Source organism: Saccopteryx leptura, chromosome 8, assembly GCF_036850995.1.
Source record: "Saccopteryx leptura isolate mSacLep1 chromosome 8, mSacLep1_pri_phased_curated, whole genome shotgun sequence".
In the NCBI taxonomy this organism is placed as follows: Eukaryota; Metazoa; Chordata; class Mammalia; order Chiroptera; family Emballonuridae; genus Saccopteryx; species Saccopteryx leptura.
In genome coordinates this window covers 1749772-1772581 of record NC_089510.1, presented here as the reverse complement: position 1 = coordinate 1772581, position 22810 = coordinate 1749772, and the positions used below count along the sequence as shown (strand labels likewise).

The 22810-nt window shown below is 47.1% G+C and overlaps 1 protein-coding gene and 1 long non-coding RNA gene across 3 annotated transcripts in view; one reads left to right on the top strand and one right to left on the bottom strand.

The window, feature by feature from the left end:
• LOC136379798 (uncharacterized) overlaps window positions 1-22810 on the bottom strand; it is a 555021-nt gene that overhangs the window by 133557 nt on the left and 398654 nt on the right. The gene's annotated exons all lie outside the window — the stretch shown is intronic.
• Window positions 1-22810, top strand: part of ATR (ATR serine/threonine kinase) — a 113882-nt gene that overhangs the window by 11043 nt on the left and 80029 nt on the right. Inside the window, exons 4-17 of one of the 2 annotated variants that reach the window (XM_066347347.1) lie at window positions 1430-2307; window positions 3313-3440; window positions 4288-4476; window positions 6812-7002; window positions 7686-7838; window positions 9292-9484; window positions 9717-9979; window positions 10896-11086; window positions 11169-11269; window positions 11457-11628; window positions 12258-12428; window positions 17529-17723; window positions 19219-19404; window positions 20738-20830. In XM_066347347.1, coding sequence (XP_066203444.1) covers window positions 1430-2307; window positions 3313-3440; window positions 4288-4476; window positions 6812-7002; window positions 7686-7838; window positions 9292-9484; window positions 9717-9979; window positions 10896-11086; window positions 11169-11269; window positions 11457-11628; window positions 12258-12428; window positions 17529-17723; window positions 19219-19404; window positions 20738-20830 — 3104 coding nt within the window. Of the gene's footprint in view, window positions 1-1429; window positions 2308-3312; window positions 3498-4287; window positions 4477-6811; window positions 7003-7685; window positions 7839-9291; window positions 9485-9716; window positions 9980-10895; window positions 11087-11168; window positions 11270-11456; window positions 11629-12257; window positions 12429-17528; window positions 17724-19218; window positions 19405-20737; window positions 20831-22810 lie in introns of both variants that reach the window. The other variant, XM_066347344.1, reaches the window with a different exon arrangement.

Genomic DNA, 22810 nt, shown 5'->3' with positions numbered 1-22810 from the left:
AGCCACACTCATTTATTTACTTATAGTTGAAACTACTGAGAAGACAACATTGAGTAGTTCACATGGAGACCACATAGTCCTTGGACCTATCTGGCCCTTTAAGAATGAGTTTGCTGGGTTTTTTTATGGAGGGGGTTTGTTTGTTTGTTTTTGCTTAACCCCTTCACCTTTTTAGCCAAGCCTCACAACCACAACACAAACGAACAGATAAACTCATAGACACAGACGTAGTGTAGGGATGTGACCATAGGGAGAGCGTGGGGACGGAGGAGAGAGTGATAGGAAAAGGACGGAGGAGAGAGAGAAGGGATGAGTGGTGATGGAGGGAGACGTGGCTCGGGCTGGTGAACGCACGGTGCAGCACACAGACGGTGTGTTACAGAACTGTCCACCTGAATCCTGCATAGTTCTATTAATCAGTGTCACCCTAATCAATTCAATAGAAAAGAAAGAAACAAGAATGAATGTTCTCACACCTGTCCGAGATGTGGAAGTTTTTTTTCTAGACTTACTCCTTAGTTTTCCCACTACTGGTTCTTTTTTTGGCTTCCTCCTAAAGAGATGTGAAGTAAACATCTTTTTTTATGTACAATGCACAGAATATTAAAAAGAATTTTTGCATGAATTTCAAGATTCAACTTTGATAGCATATCCTCCAAAAAATCCCGGCTGCCTGGCTTCGGACGGGCTTTGTCGCTCCTTCGTAATGCTTTGTTAATACACACTGTTCTGCATTTCTCCTGTCATTGTGGTTTTTAAATTGTATTATAAATACTGGTTTTTCTATATTCTTTTCACCCTGTTTTTTAAACAATAGATGGTGACCCGTTATGGGTTCTGAAGATGAACTAGAACAGACTGGAAAGTTTCATAATACACTACATGGAATGAGAATAAATCCTGTTCCATGAAACTGGTTTCATCCATTCAAATAAATATGCCTAAATGTGTTTGGTCATGACATGAAAATGTGTATCTTAGCTTTAGTCAAAAAGTTCCATAAACTGTATTACAGGGTTTAAGGGGACGGGACTCTGACTGACGTGTTCTTGTGCACTTGGGACGAAGTCGCCGCTCTGTCAGTAGTTGTTGAAGGAAGGGGTGATCGTGCCTCTGCTCTCGAATGAGTGTGTATTTAGCCTCAGGCACTGTGCTGAAAATTCCACATACAGTGTCTCACATGACTCTCACAGTCACCGTAAAGTACGGTGTCCTCATTCCCCTGTCACAGGTGAAGCCAGAGGTTTGGAGCACGAGGGAGTGGAAAGCCAGCACCTTGTCTGTTGGACTGCACAGCCAGTGTTCTGAATTACCCTCTTTTCCTTGTAGGGGGGTTTAGACTCCAGTTCGTAACGTTTGTACTTCAAATTATCAAGCACTTAGCAAACTAATGAGTGTTTCTGGTGTACTTGTTTTGTCTCTCTCGAAGACTTCAGCAACTGGATCATAAGAAGGCTCCTGAGAATCGCCGCCAGCCCCTCCTGTCACCTGCTGCACGAGAAAATCTGTGACGTCATCTGCTCGCTGTTATTTCTCTTTAAAAGCAAGAGTCCTGCCCTTTTTGGCGTCCTGACAAGGGAGTTACTGCATCTGTTTGAAGACTTGGCGTGCCTGCACAGCAGCCACGCGGTGGGGCGCCCGGTGGAATGGCCCGTGGTCGTCGGCCGGTTTTCGAGTGGGTTGGACGAGCACGTGGGGTACCTGCAGCCCGCGCCTTTGCAGTTCCCGGGCCTGCAGAATCTAGAACTCACCGCAGTCGCCTTGCTGACGGTTCTGACTCGCACCATCGCGCTTCTGTTTGTCAGGAGGCAGCAGCTTCTGCTCTGGCGGGTGGGCTGTGTTCTGCTGCAGCACGGCGGCCCGAAAACGCAGTCCCTGGTGCTCAGCCTCCTGACCGAGCTCTTTGAGCTCGGGGGGCTTCCCGCACAAGCAGCCGGCCCGTTCTTCAGCTCGTTTCTGGAATTGCTCAGACACCTGGCGGAGCTGGAGGCTGACCAGCTGGCACTGTACGAGGAGCCGCTGTCCAGGCTGATCCGGACGCTGTTCCCCGTGCGAGCAGAGGCCCGCGGGCACGTTGCGCCCGTCTACTTGAGCATGCTGCTGGAGAGCCTCCGCGGAGTGTTCCAGGCCAGCGTGCTCACCCGCCTGCGCTCGGATCTGCTGCGGGAGGCGCTGTGCCACGTGCTGCGGTATTTCCTCACCTGCGTGCCGGCCGGGTACGAGTCCGCTCTGCCGGTCAGGCGGGGCCACGTGAGGGCCATCTGCAGAGCCCTCGTGGACGTGCTGGGGCTTCAGGCAGATGCACAGGTAGGTCACTGTGACCGTTACCTGTTCAGTATGTGTTTTTTCATAATGTGCATATGCATGTATTTGAGATGTGATAATGAGAATAGAATATTTTAATAATAATGCACGTTGAGAAGGGGGTGGTTTTCATAATCTACCTGGGCTTCCTATAGTGGATATTTTACTCTGATTTCAGAAGAACCTGTCCACTAAGTTGGTAATGAACCACCAATGAAGTCTGATGCTTTAAAGTAGGATTTGTGAAGTGTATGCACGCTGGCCACATTATTAATTAAAAGGGGGCCAGTTAACAAACGGGTTTTATCTGCCATGTTGTGATCAATGACTCTTAGAAAACTTATGGGATGTAGCACTTGCTAGTCATCCTCAGTCACACTTCTTTTCCCGTTTAACTCTGGGAGACCAGCAGCACAAGAAAACAGATCTGCGTAATGTGATCAAATACAGTGGTACCTTGAGATACGATCAGACCACCATACGAATTTTTTTTTTTTTTTTTTAATATACGAGCTGCAACTCAGTCCATATTTTTGTTTGAGATCCGAGCGAAATTCTGAGATACAAGTAGTGATTCGGGTAGCTGCCGCTAGTTGGCGCGTTGGTGCACGGGTCCAGTATTGGCAGTTTGATATACCAGTTGACTGACTTACGAGCTCGGTTACAGAACAAGGTACCTCTGTACTTCTGTTTGCTTTATCTATGAGAGTTGCTGGATTTATAGTACCGAAGAGCAAGTAGTTCCCTGAGAATTTCTTTTGCAGCATTTTGATATGGGGAGAAACAAGTTATAGGGAGAAGGGTTTGTTCTGCCCTCGGAGAGGAGAAGCACAGTTCTAGACAGAGAATTGTATGTAGACTTAGGTCTCTGTTTTCCTGATGAGTCTTTGGAAATAGTTACCTCATTAGAAAGCTTACAGCTCACACCTAATGAATGCGTTTTTGCTGTCTATGAATAATATAAGCATTCTCTAAGAGAGAGCTTTTGAATTGTCTTTGCTTTCTCAGTATTTGTTGGGCCCGCTCTATGCTGCTTTAAAAATGGAAAGTATGGAAGTTATTGAGGATGTTCAGTGCCAAGCTCAACAGGAAAACCTCAGCGGTGACGGTGACGATGACGGAACGTCCCCCAAAAGGTGCCGGCTCAGCAGGTCTCTAACCTCTTCCCAGAGAGCAGCACGTTGGACCAGGGAGTACGACCTGCTTCAGTCTTTACTTAGTCGCGTAGTAAAACTTCACTTCAGTTCTGAAAATCACCTTCAGTGCTTCGACTTAAATACACGAACAACATTTGTTCTTCCTGAAGGTGTTTGCAGGAGGGCTTAAGATATTTTAATAGTGCTGGTATGAAAAATTTCATGACTAAATATGGTTGCTTAAAAGACCCTCAGGCACTGATCAGCTGGCTCAGTGGGTAGAGTGTCGACCCAGCCTGCAGACATCCTGGGTTCCTGGTCAGGGCACACAGGAGAAGTGACCACCTGCTTCTCTCTCCCTCCCTGTCCCCCTCCCTGTCCCCCTTCTCTCCCTCTTCCCCCCCACAGCCAGTGGCTCGATCGGTTTGAGCGTGGCCCCAAGTGCTGAGAAAAGCTCAGTTGATTTGGGCATCAGCCTCAGCTGCTGGGTGGATCCCGGTCGGGGCACATGTGGAGTCTTGTCTGTCTATCTCCCCTTCTCTCACTTAAAAAAAAGTAATAAACACTTTTAAAAGTCTTTACTTGCCTATCTAGTTTAACTTGTTAATATATGAAAAATCTCTGAGATTGTACATCTAATAGCAATTTTAAAAAATGTAAACAAATAAGTGATATTTTTTCGTCATATGGCCAAAGAATTGCTCTATTTCAGACAGCCCTAAAAGTTGTTTTAGATCTTAGGATAAATGTGAGTAGTTGACATGTTACCTTCTGTTTTAAGTATTGTTCGCATTTGAACCGACTTACATTAAGTGTATGTATACTTGCACTGTGGTTAACACTGCAGGGTTCGTCGTGTGGATATGAGCAGCAAGGGTGTGCTGTGGCGCGCACTGAGACAGAGAGCTGAGGCCCTGCTGGCCGCTCTGGACGGCGGCCGTCCGCAGAGCCCCACGCTGGAGACTCTGGAGGGCATCGCTGTCGTCCTGCAGCTGACCGCCCTGTGCACTGTCCACTGTCCTGAAGACACGGACGGGTGAGGTGACTGGTGGTTTCTGGGTGGGCCTCCTGTAAAATAAATACAGATTTGCCGTTTAGGAGACCTCATTCGCTTGATTTGTGTGACCTTAGAACACGTACTCCGTCAAACAGACAAATTCCTTTTTTTTTTTTTTTTTTTTTTTTTTATTTTTCCGAAGCTGGAAACGGGGAGGCAGTCAGACAGACTCCCGTATGCGCCCGACCGGGATCCACCCGGCATGCCCACCAGGGGGCGATGCTCTGCCCATCTGCGGCGTTGCTCTGTTGCGACCAGAACTATTCTAGCGCTTGAGGCAGAGGCCACAGAGCCATCCTTAGTGCCCGGGCCATCTTTGCTCCAATGGAGCCTTGGCTGCGGGAGGAGAAGAGAGAGACAGAGGAAGGAGAGGGGGAGGGGTGGAGAAGCAGATGGGCGCTTCTCCTGTGTGCCCTGGCCGGGAATCAAACCCGGGACTCCCACACGCCAGGCCGATGCTCTACCACTGAGCCAACCGGCCAGGGCGACAAATTCCTTTTTTATCGAGCACTTGCTAAACACTAGGTACTGAGATACGTGCTGTGTGTAACACTTAATTTTTCAGTTCTGTGAGGTAAATGGTTGTTATGCCTACTTTACACATGAGAGATCGGGGCTCTGTTTTGTCTGAGGTCCAGACTTACCTTCCTGAGCGTACATGTTAGAAAGCAGCAGGAGACATTTTTATGCAACTCAAAAGCCAATGTTATTTTAGTCAGATACTGAGTTTAGAAGTACAAATTTAGAACTTGTTAGAAGTATATTTTTGGTTCAGTATTCTTAATATAGGTTAATTATTCTATCAGAAGAAACAGTCGGATGAGCTCTCTCTGAAGAGTGTCTTTCGATGCCACATGATCGACCAGTACTCCTTGTTGGTTTTTACAGGATCGTTTGTTCTGTATTTCCTGATTTACTCTTTTAAAAATGACAGTTTACATGCAGTATTATTCTGTGTTAGTCTCAGGTGCACAGCACAGTGTTGAGACAGTCCTGTACTTTACAGAGTGGGCCCCCACATGTGGTTACTATGACACTACTGACCACGCTCCCTGTGCGGTGATCTCTGTTACTATGACACTACTGACCGCATGCCCTGTGCGGTGGTCTCTGTTACTATGGTACTACTGACCGCGTTCCCTGTGCGGCGAACTAGTCAGGGCAAAGTTATGGAGCAGATTTTAAGAAACTATGTCAATTTAGCCTGACCAGGCGGTGGCGCAGTGGATAGAGTGTTGGACTGGGATGCAGAGGACCTGGGTTCGAGACCCCGAGGTCGCCAGCTTCAGTGCGGGCTCATCTGGTTTGAGGAAAAGCCCACCAGCTTGAACCCAAGGTCACTGGCTCCAGCAAAGGGTTACTCAGTCTGCTGAAGGCCTGCGGTCAAAGCCCATATGAGAAAGCAATCAATGAACAACTAAGGTGTTGCAACGCGCAATGAAAAACTAATGATTGATGCTTCTCATCTCTCTGTTCCTGTCTGTCTGTCCCTCTCTCTGACTCACTCTCTGTCTCTGTAAAAAATAAATAAATAAAAATTAAGAAACTATGTCAATTTATACTGCATTACAGTTGGGATTTGGGAAAACTTGAAGGAATAACTAATTAGGCTGAAGTCTCCTCTTGTCCTATTATTAAGAAAGAATTTACTAATCAAGTCAATAATTATGCAGGCATATCTTTGGTCATTTTTAAAATTTATTTTATTTTTTTACAGAGACAGAGAGAGAATCAGAGTGAGGGATAGACAGGGACAGACAGACAGGAATGGAGAGATGAGAAGCATCAATCATTAGTTTTTTCGTTGCGCATTGTGACACCTTAGTTGTTCATTGATTGCTTTCTCATATGTGCCTTGATCGCGGGCCTTCAGCAGACCGAGTAACCCCTTGCTGGAGCCAGCGACCTTGGGTCCAAGCTGGTGAATTTTTGCTCAAACCAGATGAGCCCACGCTCAAGCTGGCGACCTCGGGGTCTCGAACCTGGGTCTTCCGCATTCCAGTCTGACGCTCTATCCACTGCGCCACCGCCTGGTCAGGCTCTTTGGTCATTTTTAAGCCTAGAGATTTTAGCTTTAAATATCCTAGATTAATTTTAAATACCAAATCCTGAGAGTGATTTAGAAAGACATAAAGAGATTAGACTTAAAAGAATAATGACATATTAATTGGTTTACATACATATTTACTTTGATTTGGTTTAAAGTTGTATGTTAGTTTTATGCTGTACTCAGAATTTCTTTTGGCTTACTATGTATATTAGGTTTGACCAACGATTCATTTTAATCTGTGTGTTAAAAATGTGTTAACTACAGCCATAATTTCAAGGACTGTCAACAGAAGTATATGAAGAAACCTTCCGTAGTAATAACTTGGATGTCTTTGGATTTTTACACAAAAGTGCTTAAGAGCTGCAGGAGTTTGTTGGAATCTGTTCAGAAACCTGACCTGGAGGCAATCATAGATAAAGTGATAAAAATATATGACGCTTTTGTTTACATTCAAGGTGAGTACACATAAGCAGTAAGAATAATCTTGAGAGATCTGAGTAGTAGAGAAATCGATTTTTTACCCAACACGTGTTTGAAACCAAACAAATGTTTAAAATATCCTAAAGTGTTTTTGATTTCAATTCTGTTAAGTTTGTCAGTAATTTCCAAGTTCCAGATTTATGTGTGTAATATATAACTTTAAAGTTTTTTGATTTGAGAACCTGAAGAACGCAGTGGTCCTCAGCAGCACGCAGATGCGTATTGTCAGAAGTCACACCTACTCTGTCTGGCTTCACCGGCCTGAGAGCACAGTCTCAGGGTCCTGGACCCTGTCGGCCATTTGTTCTAGTTCTGCCTGATGTTGAGGACACCTGTTTCATTGGAAAAAGACAAGGAGATGCTGTAACTGACCACCTGCTGTGTGTTTTTGTAGTGAGAACCCCACTTGAACTGACCCCCTGCTGTGTGTTTCTGTAGTGAGAACCCCACTTGAACTGACCCCCTGCTGTGTGTTTCTGTAGTGAGAACCCCACTTGAAGTGACCCCCTGCTGTGTGTTTCTGTAGTGAGAACCCCACTTGAAGTGACCCCCTGCTGTGTGTTTCTGTAGTGAGAACCCCACTTGAAGTGACCCCCTGCTGTGTGTTTCTGTAGTGAGAACCCCACTTGAAGTGACCCCCTGCTGTGTGTTTCTGTAGTGAGAACCCCACTTGAAGACGACTTTCTGGGGGAGGTGTGTGGGATGCTCTCCCTCCCGTGGATTTCCTCCCATCCCGACGACGGCTCGTGGACGCTGACCAGCTCTGCCCCTTGTCTTCTGACCTTGAGCCAGCGGGTCTCGGACGGCTTCTGTAAGTGCTCACGGCTCCACCCCTCCCTCTGTGGGGCCGCTCACCTCTGACTTTGCAGTGATGAGCAGGGGAGGCACGTTAATAGTGCAAGAACAGGTCAGACATGTCAGAGTTAAAAACTAGGATTTGCATGTCCTCAGCTCTGTTCTGTCACACGGGTCTCCAAAAATGTCGGTCCAGTTTACACTCCTGTTAGCAGAATGTGAGAGTGTACATTGTTTCACATCCTCACTTTAAAATCTTTGCTATCTGCAAAGAAGAGAAAAAATGTCAAGGGGGTAACTTATCTAACAACAATAGTTATTTTTTTGGTTATGTGATGGGTGTGATTTTCAATTTGCATTTCCTTGATTATATAGTAATATTGTACATAGTACTTTTTTCTGTGAAAATGGGTTATTTTTGGAAAAGGAATTTTTTTTTTAAGATTTTATTTATTGATTTTAGAGAGAGAGGAGAGGGGGTGTGGGGCAAGAAGCATCAACTTATGGTTGCTTCTCAAATGTACCTTGACCAGGCAAGCCCAGTTTCAAACCAGCGACCTCAGTACTCCAGGTCGATGCTCTGTCCACGGTGCCACCACCGGTCGGTGGAAAGGGAGCTGACTGTAATTATTATTATTGTTGTTGTTACTGTTTTTGCTGTAGAGAGAGAGGGAGCAGCATCAGCTCACAGTTGCCTCACTTTACTTGTGCATTGCTTCTCGTATGCACCTTCGCCTTGACCAAGGAGCTGTCCCCTTGCTCAGGTCAGCAACTTTTGGACTTAGGACAGGGACCTAGGGGTTTTTATCCCAGTCACCTTAGGGCTCAAGCTGGCGACCTAGGGATTGTGTGAACGATCCCCATCCCCTGCTCAGGCTGGCGAGCCCACACCTAACACTGTTGAGTTCACGCTTAAGCCGGCGACCTCAGGGCTGTGAACTGGTGACTTGAGCGTTGCAGGTCAACACTTTGTCCACTGCACCCCCACTGGTCAGGCTGGAAAGGGAGTTCTTAATTAGATTAAATAGTATATGTATTTTAGATGCACCTCACAACAAAGAATGCACATATGAGTGTACGTTACATATAAAATTAACCCTTAGAGCCTTACCAGGCGGTGGTGCAGTGGATAGAGTGTTGGACTGGGACACAGAGGACCCAGGTTCAAAACCCCGAGGTCTCCAGTTTGAGTTTGGGCTCATCTGGCTTGAGTGCAGGCTCACCAGCTTGAGTGCGGAGTCGCTGGCGTGAGCCCAAGGTCACTGGCTTGAGCAAGGGGTCACTCGCTCTGCTGTACCCCCGCCAAGGCACATATGAGAAAGCAATCACCAAACAACTAAGGAGCTGCAACAAAGAATTGACGCTTCTCATCTCTCTCCCTTGCAGCCTGTCCCTCTCTCTGACTTTCTATCTCTGTCAAAAAATAAAATGAACCCTTGGAGGTCTTATTTAATAACTTAATTTCTCAGCACCACAGGCACAGTCACGATGCGTCTTTCTTCTGACTCTGTTCCCGAGAAGACTGCTCTTTGAGTGGAGAGCGGCGGTTTACAGCTGGGCCCTGCAGAGCCCCCAGGAAGTCATCAGGATGAGTTGTGTCCACGGGTTTTTTCTCCTGTTGCAGAAGCAGAATTCGTGTAGCAGAATTCCTAAGGTTCTTGTGTACGTCTCATCATTTTACTGTGAATAGATAGCGTGGTTGGAAAGATCACATATGCACGTTTATCTGAATTGCTGATGTCAGCAGAGCAAATGTTATGTCTTGTTTTAGAATTTAACTCTTTTATCTTCGAGGCTTTGCCTTCCTAGTACTTGTGCCCCAGATTAAGCAAGACTATTCAGATCACAGAATTAAGCTAGAAGTTTTCATCCTTTTCTTTTCTTGTTCCCTCAGAGATAAAGTGAAAGACGATTCTGATACTGTCAAGAAAGAATTTGCCTCTAGACTTGGCCAGCTGGTCTGTACACTTCATGGTGCGTTTTACCTGACGAGTTCTTTCACAGAACCTTTTGCTGAGCGTGGGCGGAGCGACCTCTTGTGTGCGAGCCTGAGAGCCACTTCCCGGCACGGATGTGCCTCTTCGCGGCTGAGAGCCGACGTTTTCAAGCCATTCCTTTTCTTACTGAAGAAAAAAGTACCCAGTGCTGTGAAACTCGGTGAGTGCTTTGTTATTTGATATTTTAAAACCTACTTAACCCCTGTTTTTAGAATCAGTGATAGCATTAGCCTGAAGCCTTACAAGTTGGACTTGCTTGATAGATTCAGTGCTCGTGTCAGGATTATTTATCCAGGGGTGTTGGGTAGAGCAGACTGCATCGCAGAGCTCACAAGGGAGTAATTGGGGGATGTTAAAATGTGCTTATGATTTCACAGCATCCTGGGGCGTCTACCTGATGTCCGGTCCAGGGGAGTGTGGTTCAGTGTTCTGTGTCCTCTTTGGTGATAGCAGGGACCTGCTGAGTGTGTCCCCCACCACTGCCTCGGGGCTTCAGAACCTCAGAGAGTTGGATACCGCCCCGCAGAGACCCGTAGACGGAATCTCCGCAACCACTTCCCAGTGGCAGGGGTGTGGGCTTGTTGGGAGCATGAGATTTACGCAGATACTTGGGAGACCGCTTGTTTGGGTTCTAATTTGTAACTTGTTCTCAAGTTTTCAAGACAGTCTATAATAGCTAGCTTCTAGGACTTCCTCCATCTGTCAAGGAAGACGAACAGCAAGGCTTAGGTTGCCGAGTTCACAGTTCCTCACAGTAGTGACACGTACTTTTAAGTCTGTCTGGTAACACACAGATCTAAGTGACTAGTCACTTTTACTACTTAAAAAAATCCTAGAATTTATTTTAGATAGAAATCATTTCTACCTTAATAAGTATAAAGTATATTTAAAATTGTAAGTTCATTGTAATTCTCCACAATTCTCTATATGCTCTACAAATTTAAATACTTAGTAAATATTGACATCATAAGGCAACTTAGAATTCTGTGTAGCATATTATTTATAGACTGTTTTTTACACAAAAACTCCGATATCTGATGTGTGAAATTAGTCATTACTCTGCTCTTGCCTTTTAGCTTTTATAGATAATCTAGGTCATCTTTGCAAGCATCTTGATTTTAGAGAAGACGAAACAGATGTAAAAATAGTTCTTGGAAAGCTGTTAGATTTAATGGAAGACCCAGACAAGGACGTCCGAGTGGCTTTCAGCGGAAATATCAAGCACATCCTGGAATCACTGGACTCTGAAGATGGGTTTGTAAAAGAGGTGGGTCACCTTTACTTTTAAACACTTGTGTTTGCATCAGCCTGGCCTTAAACGATTTAACTGGTGAATTTCGTTGTTCCAGCTTTTTGTCTTGAGAATGAAGGAAGCGTACACACGTGCTCAGATCTCGAGAAACCATGAGTTGAAGGACACCTTGATTCTCACCACAGGGGACATTGGAAGGTGCGTTGGGCGGCGTTTATACGCCTCCTTACTTGTTTTGGCAGGCTTTGTGTTGTCTGCTGGTGCTGGGCGTGGCGGTATGAGAGATGTGATACCGTGGGAAGAAATCTGGCATCAGCGTGTGTTTGTTTGTGGGTGTGTGTTTGTGTTTGGGACCCTGGAGGTCACCGTTTCTCTTTACTTCCAGGGCCGCCCGAGGGGACCTGGTGCCCTTCGCCCTGCTCCACCTTCTGCATTGCTTACTGTCCAAGTCGGCGTCGGTCTCCGGAGCCGCTTACACGGAAATCCGAGCCCTGGTTGCCGCGAAAAGTGTCAAACTGCAGAACTTCTTCAGCCAGTACAAGAAGCCCATCTGTCAGGTGCGGCCGGCGGCGGGCACTGTGGGCAAGAGCGGTGCTCGGCAGGAGTCAGAACAAGAGCATACACCTGCTTTGGTGCTTTTTTTGCCTTAAAAGATAGAGTTTTTATAATGATGTATTCCATTTATGTAAGAGAGCCTACATCTTTCTCGTTTTATATTTTAGCATCTTGGACTGAAGATGCAGGTTATAAGGGGGAGAGGGAAAATTCACCTGATAATAGACTGGATTATCATGCTCTATTTTTAAGCTAGGAAGAGTTGCTTTTCCATTGTAGCCTTTCTTTCAGTGATGATAAACTTCTGTGCTTTGATATTCTGGATAAGGGATTTTAAAAGGTTGACTGACTTGATGGCTGGAAAGTTAGGATATGTTAAAATATTGACTTTGCCCTGTGTCGGTGAAATCCTAAGAAAGACATTCAGGTTTCTTAACAAATCCTGGCTACTACCCTGTAAAAGGGAGGTTACAATTACTCTGTCCTGTTAAGGTTCTTACAGCAACTGAATGAGTTAGTTCAGGGGTATGTTTAGATCGCTGTCTGGTCCTGTGTGTGTCCTTTGTGTCGCCTCACAGAGTCTCAGCACAGTCTCTCCTTGTGTGGAAACTAACACCCCGTTTCGCTCTAGTTCCTGGTGGAATCCCTGCACTCCAGTCAGGTGACAGCCGGCCTGGGCACCCCGTGCCAGAGCGCCGAGACGCGCCAGCAGGACGTGGCGCACCAGAGAGACATGGCCCTGAACACGCTGTCTGAGATCGCCAACGTGTTTGACTTCCCGGATCTCAACCGGTTCCTCACGGTACGTTGCGCAGCGGGGTTGGCGTGTGCGGAGTTTCACTTCCGTGTTTTCTTTTGTTCTAATATTTTTAAAGACAAATTGGCATGTGCATTGAGGAGCATGCAGACCCTAGATTTTCAGATTCTGACTTTGATTTGATGTAATAATGTTACTTATGGTATAAAATTTTAAGTTCATGTTGCTTTGAGTAATTGCTCTATATCAGGAGTCGAGTCCCTTTTTGGCTGAGAGAGCCATGAACGCCACATATTTTTAAATATAATTCTGTGAGAGCCATACAATATGTGTAACACTAAATACAAGTAAATGTGTGCCTTTTATGTAAGACCAACACTTTTAAAGTACAATAAATCTCTGAATTCTTTTTAATAACATTGTTATGCTGTTGCTAACCAATGGTGAATAAAGTACTTCTTACCATTAATGCGACTTCTGATGCTGCATGGTTTTGCTGATGGCTTTGTAGTCTGGTTGATATGTGGTGAGGTTAAGCTTCATGAAGGCATTAAGACTTCTATCTGTTAAACCTGATCGTAGGTTGGTCTTAATGTTCCTTAGATGTGAGAGAGACTGCTCACATGCATACATAGAGCCAAACATTGTCAGTACAGCAATACTCACACACTGCAGTGTGTGGTATGTGACGAGAAGTGCGTTCCAAGTTTTGACAATCAGGTGGTCCACGGGTTGAAGTTTTTCATTTCTCCCCACTTGTGTTTGCTCACCAACTCTGCTTGCTGTCGTGCAATTCTTTCCAAATCTTCATTCAGTGACTTGAACTTATTCACCCACATATATGAGGCTCTCAGGTTGGCAGCTTGTAGCTAAAAATCTCTGACGGAGACACCGGGGATGTAACTCAGGTTGGTGCTGTCCACTGCACACTCGTGTGGATGGGTGATGAACTTAAAAAGATGAGTGCGCTCACAAAATTCTCCAAAGTGCGCTTTGAATGACTGCAGGAGATTAGATGTGAAGCCCGCTAGCTGCTGGAGATCAAGATGTTGAGCAGGGTCACTTGCTGTGCATATGTCTTTAAACTCTCCCAGTTTTTCAAAGTGTAGTAAACAACCTGTTTCAATGTCGGCGATGAAGAGTTCCAGCTTGTTTTCAAATGCAAACACTGCTTATTGAAGGTGTAAGACTGTATTTCCAATGCCTTGCATTTTCACATTGAGCTGGTTCAGATGTTCAGTCATGTCCACTAGATAGTAGAACTTCAGGAGCCACTCAGTGTTAGCTAACTCTGGATGCTCGATGTTTTCCATTTCAAGAAAAGTCCAGATTTTGCTTAGCCAAGCCATGAAATGGCTCAGCACCTTCCCTTTTGACAACCAACACACATTGCTGTGCAGAAGCAAACCAGGATAATTATTCCCAACTTCATCCAGCAGTGTTTTAAACTGGCAATCATTTAAAGCTCAGGCAACAATAGAGTTGATCACCCGAATGACCAGTGACATCACCTCACCAAGCTGCTCGCCACACATCTGAGCACAAGCGCCTCCTGATGGAGGATGCAGTGAAAACTTAGGATGGGTCTCTTTTTATGTTCATGAAGAAGCGCTACAAATCCTCTGTTTTTCCCCACCATGCACGAAGCACCATCAGTACACACCAAAATAAGTTTATCCATCGGTAGATTTTTTTTCTTTAGCGAACTCAGTGAAAGACTTGAATAAATCCTCCCCTCTTGTTGTCTCTTTCATAGTCAAAACAGCAAGACTTTCCTCACGTAGTGTGTCACCGACAGCATACCTTGCAATCACGCTGAACTGGGATAAATGGCTTATGTCTGTTGACTCATCCAAAGCGAGAGAAAAGAACGGTGCTGCATTTATGTCCTTCACTTGTGTTGCCTCAATTTGATTTGCCATCATGATGGTACGATCGTGAACAGTTCTTGCCGACAGAGGCATGTCTTTTTATTTGTTTGATTATCTTGTCTTTTTCCGAAAAGTCGTCAAAAGTTCATTGGCAACATCAAGCATGAATGTTTTGGCATACTCCCCATCTGTGAATGGCTTTCTGTTTCTCACAATTGCTAAAGCACCAGCAAAGCTAGCCGAATTCCAGTCACCTTGTTGGGTCCAAACACGGAGTTGCTGCTGACTAGCTTGTACTCTGCACAGTAGCTCTTGACATGCTTTCTTCCTGCTGTTCCCCGCTAGATATTTCGAAGCAAATGTAGTATGGCGTGTGTCGAAGTGCCGCTTTATATTTGACCATTTCATCGATGCAATTTTATCATTGCATACTAGACACACTGCAGAACCTGCTCTCTCCACAAAGGCGAATTCCTCTGTCCATTCCTGCTGAAAAGTACGATACTCCTCATTTTTTTTGCTTTTAGCCATCTTCTTTGTCAAAAGGGTTTCTGCAATTAGCTAGCTGACTACTTGATTAAAAGGAGGGAAGTTTACTTCCTGACCTCACAACAACCCGTGTATGTTAGGCATTATCCAATAAAAATTTGGTGTTGTCCTGGAGGACAGCTGTGATTGGTTCCAGCCACCCGCAACCATGAACATGAGTGGTAGGAAATGAATGGATTGTAATACATGAGAACGTTTTATATTTTTAACATTATTATTTTTTTTATTAAAGATTTGTCTGCGAGCCAGATGCAGCCATCGAAAGAGCCACATCTGGCTCGCGAGCTGTAGGTTCTCAAAAGATTAATGCTAATTAGTTGAACTGACTGAGCCCTTCTGTCGTTAGTGCTCTGACTGGTGCTGTTGGTAACGCAGAGTCTAACATGGTAACTTCCACCCTAGAGGACTCGGAGTAATCTAGGATAAACCTGGCGACACCCGTGGTCTTCTGTGACCTCGGATGACAGTTTCCACCCTAGAGGAGTCGGAGTAATCTAGGATAAACCTGGCGACACCCGTGGTCTTCTGTGACCTCAGATGACAGTTTCCACCCTAGAGGAGTCGGAGTAATCTAGGATAAACCTGGCGACACCCGTGGTCTTCTGTGACCTCGGATGACAGTTTGGAGGACGAGTGGTTTGGGAAGTCATCAGGGCTGAGATGTGAGGGACGGATGGAGGTTTTTCTTCTCGCCCTTTCTCAAAGGCAAAGTTTGTACTACTTTCAGCCAATGTTATAATAGTGGTTTACACGGTTTTTTCTACAGTATTATATTTTAACAAACTTAAATTACTTCTAAATTGGTCAGATCGTGATGTTATACAGTAAGGACTATAGCGCTATTCTTCCTTCTCGTTCAGTATTTCCAATGTGGGAGCCAAAAGACACATGTTTATTGCAGCATTTTCTTTTATTTATTTATTTTTTTTTTCTGAAGCTGGAAACGGGGAGAGACAGTCAGACAGACTCCCGCATGCACCCGATGGGGATCCACCCAGCACGCCCACCAGGGGCCACGCTCTGCCCACCAGAGGGCGATGCTCTGCCCCTCCGGGGCGTCGCTCTGCCACAACCAGAGCCACTCTAGCGCCTGGGGCAGAGGCCAAGGAGCCATCCCCAGCGCCCGGGCCATCTTTGCTCCAATGGAGCCTCGGCTGCGGGAGGGGAAGAGAGAGACAGAGAGGAAGGGGGGGGTGGAGAAGCAAATGGGCGCTTCTCCTATGTGCCCTGGCCAGGAATCGAACCCGGGTCCCCCGCACGCCAGGCCGACGCTCTACCGCTGAGCCAACCGGCCAGGGCCGCAGCATTTTCTAAGAAGCAAAACTAAACAAAATCCTGAGAATGAACTTAACTAAAGTGAAGGAACTACGAGTTGATGCTTCTTATCCTTTCTCTCTCTCAAAAACAAAACATAAATTTTCTTTTATTTTTATTTTTTTAGCGGAGAGGGAGAGACAGGCAGGGACAGACAGACAGGAAGTGAAAGAGATAAGAAGCATCAATTCTTTGTTGCAGCTCCTTAGTTGTTCATTGATTGCTTTCTCATATGTGCCTTGACTTGGGGGCTCCAGGAGAGCCAGTGACCTCTTCCTTAATCCAGTGACCTTGGGCTTCAAGCCAGTGACCTTTGGGCTCAGACTAGCGACTATGGGGGTCATGTCCATGATCCCACTCATGCCGGTGACCCCGTGCTCAAGCTGGTTCACTCTAGAGCTAGATGATCCCACACTCAAGCTGGCAACATCTGGGTTTTGAACCTGGGTCCTCAGCGTCGCAGGTCAACACTTTGTCCACTGGACACAACCTGGTCAGGCCAATACATAAAGTCTTTAAAAAAAATAATGAGCATGAGTCTATTTTAACACCCACTTGTGGAAAAGGATCTTCTTTGCCTATTGGCTGCCTCTCTGTGTGACAACGTGAACTCTGTCACCAGGGACCTTGCCTGGCTTTTCCCTTCACCTGCAGTGCTAGGTCATAGTGGATGCTCGGTAAATACAGTGTGTTCGTAAAGTCATGGTGCACTTTTGACCGGTCACAGGAAAGCAACAAAAGACGATAGAAATGTGAAATCTGCACCAAATAAAAGGAAAACCCTCCCAGTTTCTGTAGGATGGTGTGGCAGCATGTGCACATGCACAGATGATGACATAACACCGTGTATACAGTGGAGCAGCCCACGGCCATGCCAGTCAAGATGTGGACGGTACAGAGGAAAGTTCAGTGTGTTCTGTGGCTCGCTAAATTCGAATCTGTGAGCAAAGTGCAACATGAATATCGGTGCATTTTTAACAAACGTCACCACATAGGAATAACATTACTGGGTGGGATAAGCAGTTGAAAGAAACTGGCAGTTTGGTGGAGAAACCCCGTTCTGGTAGGCCATCAGTCAGTGACGAGTTTGTAGAGGCTATACAGGATAGCTACCTAAGGAGTCCTAAAAAACCTGTGCGTGAGCCCACATCGAACTGCACTGAATAGGTATGAAACTGGGAGAGTTTTCCTTTTATTTGGTGCAGATTTCACATTTCTGTTGTCTTTTGTTGCTTTCCTGAGACTGGTCAAAAGTGCACCAGACTTTATGGACACACTGTAAACGAATAAATGGTAAATCTGAACTCAGATACGTCATACGTGGACTTCAAATTTGCATTTTACAATAGTTTTGTACATGGTGTATGTTGACTGCTTCACCATCCAGACAAACGTGGTGTCTGTTTTCCAGAGGACGTTGCAGGTGCTGCTTCCTGACCTGGCGGCCAAGGCCAGCCCCGCCGCCTCCGCCCTCATCCGCACGCTGGGGAAGCAGCTGAACGTCAACCGCAGGGAGATCCTAATCAACAACTTCAAGTACATCTTCTCCCACCTGGTCTGTTCCTGCTCCAAGGATGAGTTAGAGCGCGCTCTCCATTATCTGAAGGTCATCCAGTGTTTCTGCGTCACTCCTGTCTCAGTTAGCACTGAGGGAAGCTGCAGTCACATTCCTGCAGGGCGGGGGGTGGGTCCCTGACAGCCCCTCCTAGAGTCAGACAAGTTCAAATGGTATTCTGTAAATAAGCTTTGTCCTGGGCCCACAGGAGCTTAGTACATAGAATTATTTTTGATCATTTCATCATAATGGGATATGATAATTATTCATTCATGGATCAGATTCTCAGCTCATTTTATTTTAGATTTTTTAAATTGATTGGAACTATAAGTTGACTTATATGCAAATAACTATATCTATAGGAAGAGGCAGTTTCCTTCAAATGGAGTATAATGTTAGCATTTACCTAGTTACTTTGTGCACTGCTTACAGTTTCGCTCAGCTTCCTGCTAGTTTTTATATTTGAAATGACAGATTGTGTGTCTTTTTTGGTGTCATATTAGCAGTAGTGTCTTTCAAAAAAATGAGATATTCTGTATGATATGCATGTGTGTGACCTTCCTGTTTACTCTGACGTTAACTTTTTGGGGCTGGGAAGGGAGAGAAGATGAGAAGCATCAGCTCGTAGTTGTGGCACCTCAGTTGTTCCTTGATTGTACCTCATGTGTGCCTTGATGGGGGCGAGCCAGTGTCCCCTTGCTCAAGCCAGCGACCTTGGGTTTTTCATGCCAACAGTGTTTGGGTTCAACCTGGTGAGCTTTGGGATTGTGTGAACTGTCCCCCGCTCAAGCCAGGGACCCCGTGCTGACGAGCTAGCGACCCCAGGGATTTGAACCGGTGCCCTCAGTGTTCCAGGTGGACACTATCCACTGCGCCTCCACGGGTCAGGCGCCCTGTTGTTAATTATTTCACGTGTTTCATGAGATGCCAGCAATAGCTCTCTTTCCAGATGAGAGTTACTGAGCACTGAGTATGTTTATTCGTGTTGGAGAAGAAGATCCGTGTCACAGGGGGAATGATACTGAGGAGTGCTTTTGGAGTGCTCACAGTGTGTCAGAACCTTTGCCAAGCAGCTACGAGTCATTTCACTCGCAGGCACCTGATGAGATAGCAGTACTGTTCTCTTTCCATTTCTGTGGGAAGTAAGGCAGGGACAGGTCGGGGGCGGTCGCTGGTTCAGCTCCCAGCACAGCTAGTGACAGAGCTGGGGCTGGAACCCAGCAGTGCATGGAAGGCTGTGCTGCCTTTGTCCTCGGGGGCTCTGTGTGTGGGAATGGTGAGCTGATGGCACTCCGAGGCCTTCCCCAAGACTAGGGCTTCCTTTCCAGGTTTTATTTCCCAGTAAAATCTGACCGTGTCTCTTCAGTACCTCTAGCCAGCGGGGACCTCCCAGGAGAGAACGGGATGAGAGTCGTTTCCCATCGCTTTTAAAAACGTCATTAGTACAGCTTATCGCTGATGTAGAACTCTTGAATTAAAGAATCAGTATTTTTAGGATGTTGGTGTGGAGAAAAAGCTAAGGAAACGTTCGCTGTCTTTGGGTCAGAATGAGACGGAGATCGAGCTGGGGAGCCTCCTGCGGCAGGACTTCCAGGGGCTGCACAACGAGCTGCTGCTGCGCCTCGGGGAGCACCACCAGCAGGTCTTCAACGGGCTGGCCATCCTCGCCTCCTTCGCGTCCAGCGACGACCCGTACCAGGGCCCCAGGGACGTCATCTCACCGGAACGCATGGTGAGGCCTGTGTCCTGGGGGCTCCTCTTCCTGCCGCCGAGGGGGGGACTGGGAAAGCGCGGTTCTGGAGTTCCCTAGATGCTGGAGAGGAGTTTAAATTTTACCTTGGGATCTTTATTTTGAAAAGGTTGATGATTTTGATTGTATGGTCACAGCAGGGCATTGACAATATGTATTACCATGTAAAAACAGACATTTTCAGCCCTGGCTGGGTAGATCAGTCGGTAGAGCATCGGACTGAAGCACAGGGGTTGCCAGTTCGATCCCAGTCAGGGCACAGAGAGGAGCACATCAATGACATCAGTGTTCCTGTCTGTCTCCCTCCCTCAAGTCAATAAATAAAATTAAAAAAAAAAAGAAGGTAAAGAAAAATACACATTTTCAAATGACTTTAGATTTTTTTCCCCACTGGGTTAATAATGTTTCTTTTTCTTCACTGGTTGACTCGTGTGTGTGCCCTGACTGGGGACCAAACCGGCCCCCTTGGCGTATCAGGACATCACTGTGACCAGCTGAGCCACCGGCCAGGGCTGGAAAATACTTCCATTGCTGCTCTTCTCAGCTCTTCTTTTGCCGTTTCCTGCCCGTATATTTGAAAGGGGAATATTCTTCGCAGGTTACTCACATGCCCAGCTTCAGTTCTTTTCATCTTGCTGTGTTCTCAGTGAGTGGTGCTGTGACTTGATCCGACTCCCCAGTGACTCTGCGTAGGGGACTCTCCGTGTTCCCACCCTGCAGGCTGAGAGGGGTTAAGGAAGTGACCCCACAGCACTCGCTGGGAAGAGTCAGAATTGGGATTCACGCCCAGGTCCGGCTGACTGCAAGCCCGTATCCTCTCCGCTGTGACCCCCTTTCAAGAAAGAGTAGCCCCGAGAGTGCCCTGGTCAGTGCTGCCCATCCTCTGACCCTTCCCACGGTTACCCCAGGGGACGAGGACTTCTGGGCAGCAGCCTCGCTCTGGCCGGCACCGCCTTCTCCGGCTTCGCTCTGCGTGCTCTGGAGGGACAGTGGTGGCCTCTCCTGTCGTCTGTGCCTCCGGAGGGGAAGCGCCCCCCTCGCTGAGTCCAGAACCCAGGGCTCCTGGTTTCCTCACACAGCTCTGCATAGTCACGTTTGGTCGTGGTGCTAACACATACAGAAGTTTCACTGGTTCTTAAAATACTAGATGTGACAATATAGGCATTTGGAGAAACTTAATTGCCAAATGTCTGTTTTTGTTATTCTAATAGGTCAAATAGAAGTGGTGTTAGTTAAATAATTAAACTGTTTGCTTCTGAAATTTGATCTGTATGAAGGATATATAATATGGGGTTTCTTTTTTTTTTCCCCTTAGGCTGATTATTTGCAGCCCAAGTTGCTGGGCATCTTGGCCTTTTTTAACATGCAGTTACTGAGCTCCAGTGTCGGCCTTGAAGACAAGAAAATGGTAGGTGGAACCGGTCCAGCTTCAAAATGCTGGAATGGAAATCTTACAGCATGTGCAGGAAACGCGGCTTCTGCTGCTCCCTGCAGACAGTCACAGATAGAGAGGAGTCGGACAGAACACGGCTTCTGCTGCCACCTGCAGACAGTCACAGATAGGGAGGAGTCGGTCAGAACTCGGCTTCTGCTGCCACCTGCAGACAGTCACAGATAGGGAGGAGTCGGACAGAACACGGCTTCTGCTGCTACCTGCAGACAGTCACAGATAGGGAGGAGTCGGTCAGAACACGGCTTCTGCTGCTACCTGCAGACAGTCACAGATAGGGAGGAGTCGGTCAAAACACGGCTTCTGCTGCTCCCTGCAGACAGTCACAGATAGAGAGGAGTCGGACAGAACACGGCTTCTGCTGCTACCTGCAGACAGTCACAGATAGGGAGGAGTCGGTCAGAACTTGGCTTCTGCTGCTACCTGCAGTCAGTCACAGATAGGGAGGAGTCGGTCAGAACACGGCTTCTGCTGCTACCTGCAGTCAGTCACAGATAGGGAGGAGTCGGACAGAACACGGCTTCTGCTGCTACCTGCAGACAGTCACAGATAGAGAGGAGTCGGACAGAACACAGCTTCTGCTGCCACCTGCAGTCACAAATAGGGAGGAGTCGGACAGAACACGGCTTCTGCTGCTACCTGCAGTCAGTCACAGATAGAGAGGAGTTGGACAGAACGCGGCTTCTGCTGCTCCCTGCAGTCAGTCACAGATAGAGAGGAGTCGGTCAGAACACGGCTTCTGCTGCTACCTGCAGACAGTCACAGAGAGGGAGGAGTCGGACAGAACACGGCTTCTGCTGCTACCTGCAGTCAGTCACAGATAGAGAGGAGTTGGACAGAACGCGGCTTCTGCTGCTCCCTGCAGTCAGTCACAGATAGAGAGGAGTCGGACAGAACACGGCTTCTGCTGCTACCTGCAGACAGTCACAGAGAGGGAGGAGTCGGACAGAACACAGCTTCTGCTGCCACCTGCAGACAGTCACAGATAGGGAGGAGTCGGTAAAACACGGCTTCTGCTGCTACCTGCAGTCAGTCACAGATAGGGAGGAGTCGGTCAGAACACGGCTTCTGCTGCTACCTGCAGACAGTCACAGATAGGGAGGAGTCGGTCAGAACACGGCTTCTGCTGCTACCTGCAGTCAGTCACAGATAGGGAGGAGTCGGTCAGAACACGGCTTCTGCTGCTACCTGCAGACAGTCACAGATAGGGAGGAGTCGGACAGAACACGGCTTCTGCTGCCACCTGCAGTCACAAATAAGGAGGAGTCGGACAGAACACAGCTTCTGCTGCTACCTGCAGACAGTCACAGATAGGGAGGAGTCGGACAGAACACGGCTTCTGCTGCTCCCTGCAGTCAGTCACAGATAGGGAGGAGTCGGACAGAACACGGCTTCTGCTGCTACCTGCAGACAGTCACAGATAGAGAGGAGTCGGACAGAACACGGCTTCTGCTGCTACCTGCAGTCAGTCACAGATAGAGAGGAGTCGGACAGAACACGGCTTCTGCTGCTACCTGCAGACAGTCACAGATAGGGAGGAGTCGGACAGAACATGGCTTCTGCTGCTACCTGCAGTCAGTCACAGAGAGGGAGGAGTCGGACAGAACACGGCTTCTGCTGCTACCTGCAGACAGTCACAGATAGAGAGGAGTCGGACAGAACACGGCTTCTGCTGCTACCTGCAGACAGTCACAGAGAGGGAGGAGTCGGACAGAACACAGCTTCTGCTGCCACCTGCAGACAGTCACAGATAGGGAGGAGTCGGTAAAACACGGCTTCTGCTGCTACCTGCAGTCAGTCACAGATAGGGAGGAGTCGGTCAGAACACGGCTTCTGCTGCTACCTGCAGACAGTCACAGATAGGGAGGAGTCGGTCAGAACACGGCTTCTGCTGCTACCTGCAGTCAGTCACAGATAGGGAGGAGTCGGTCAGAACAC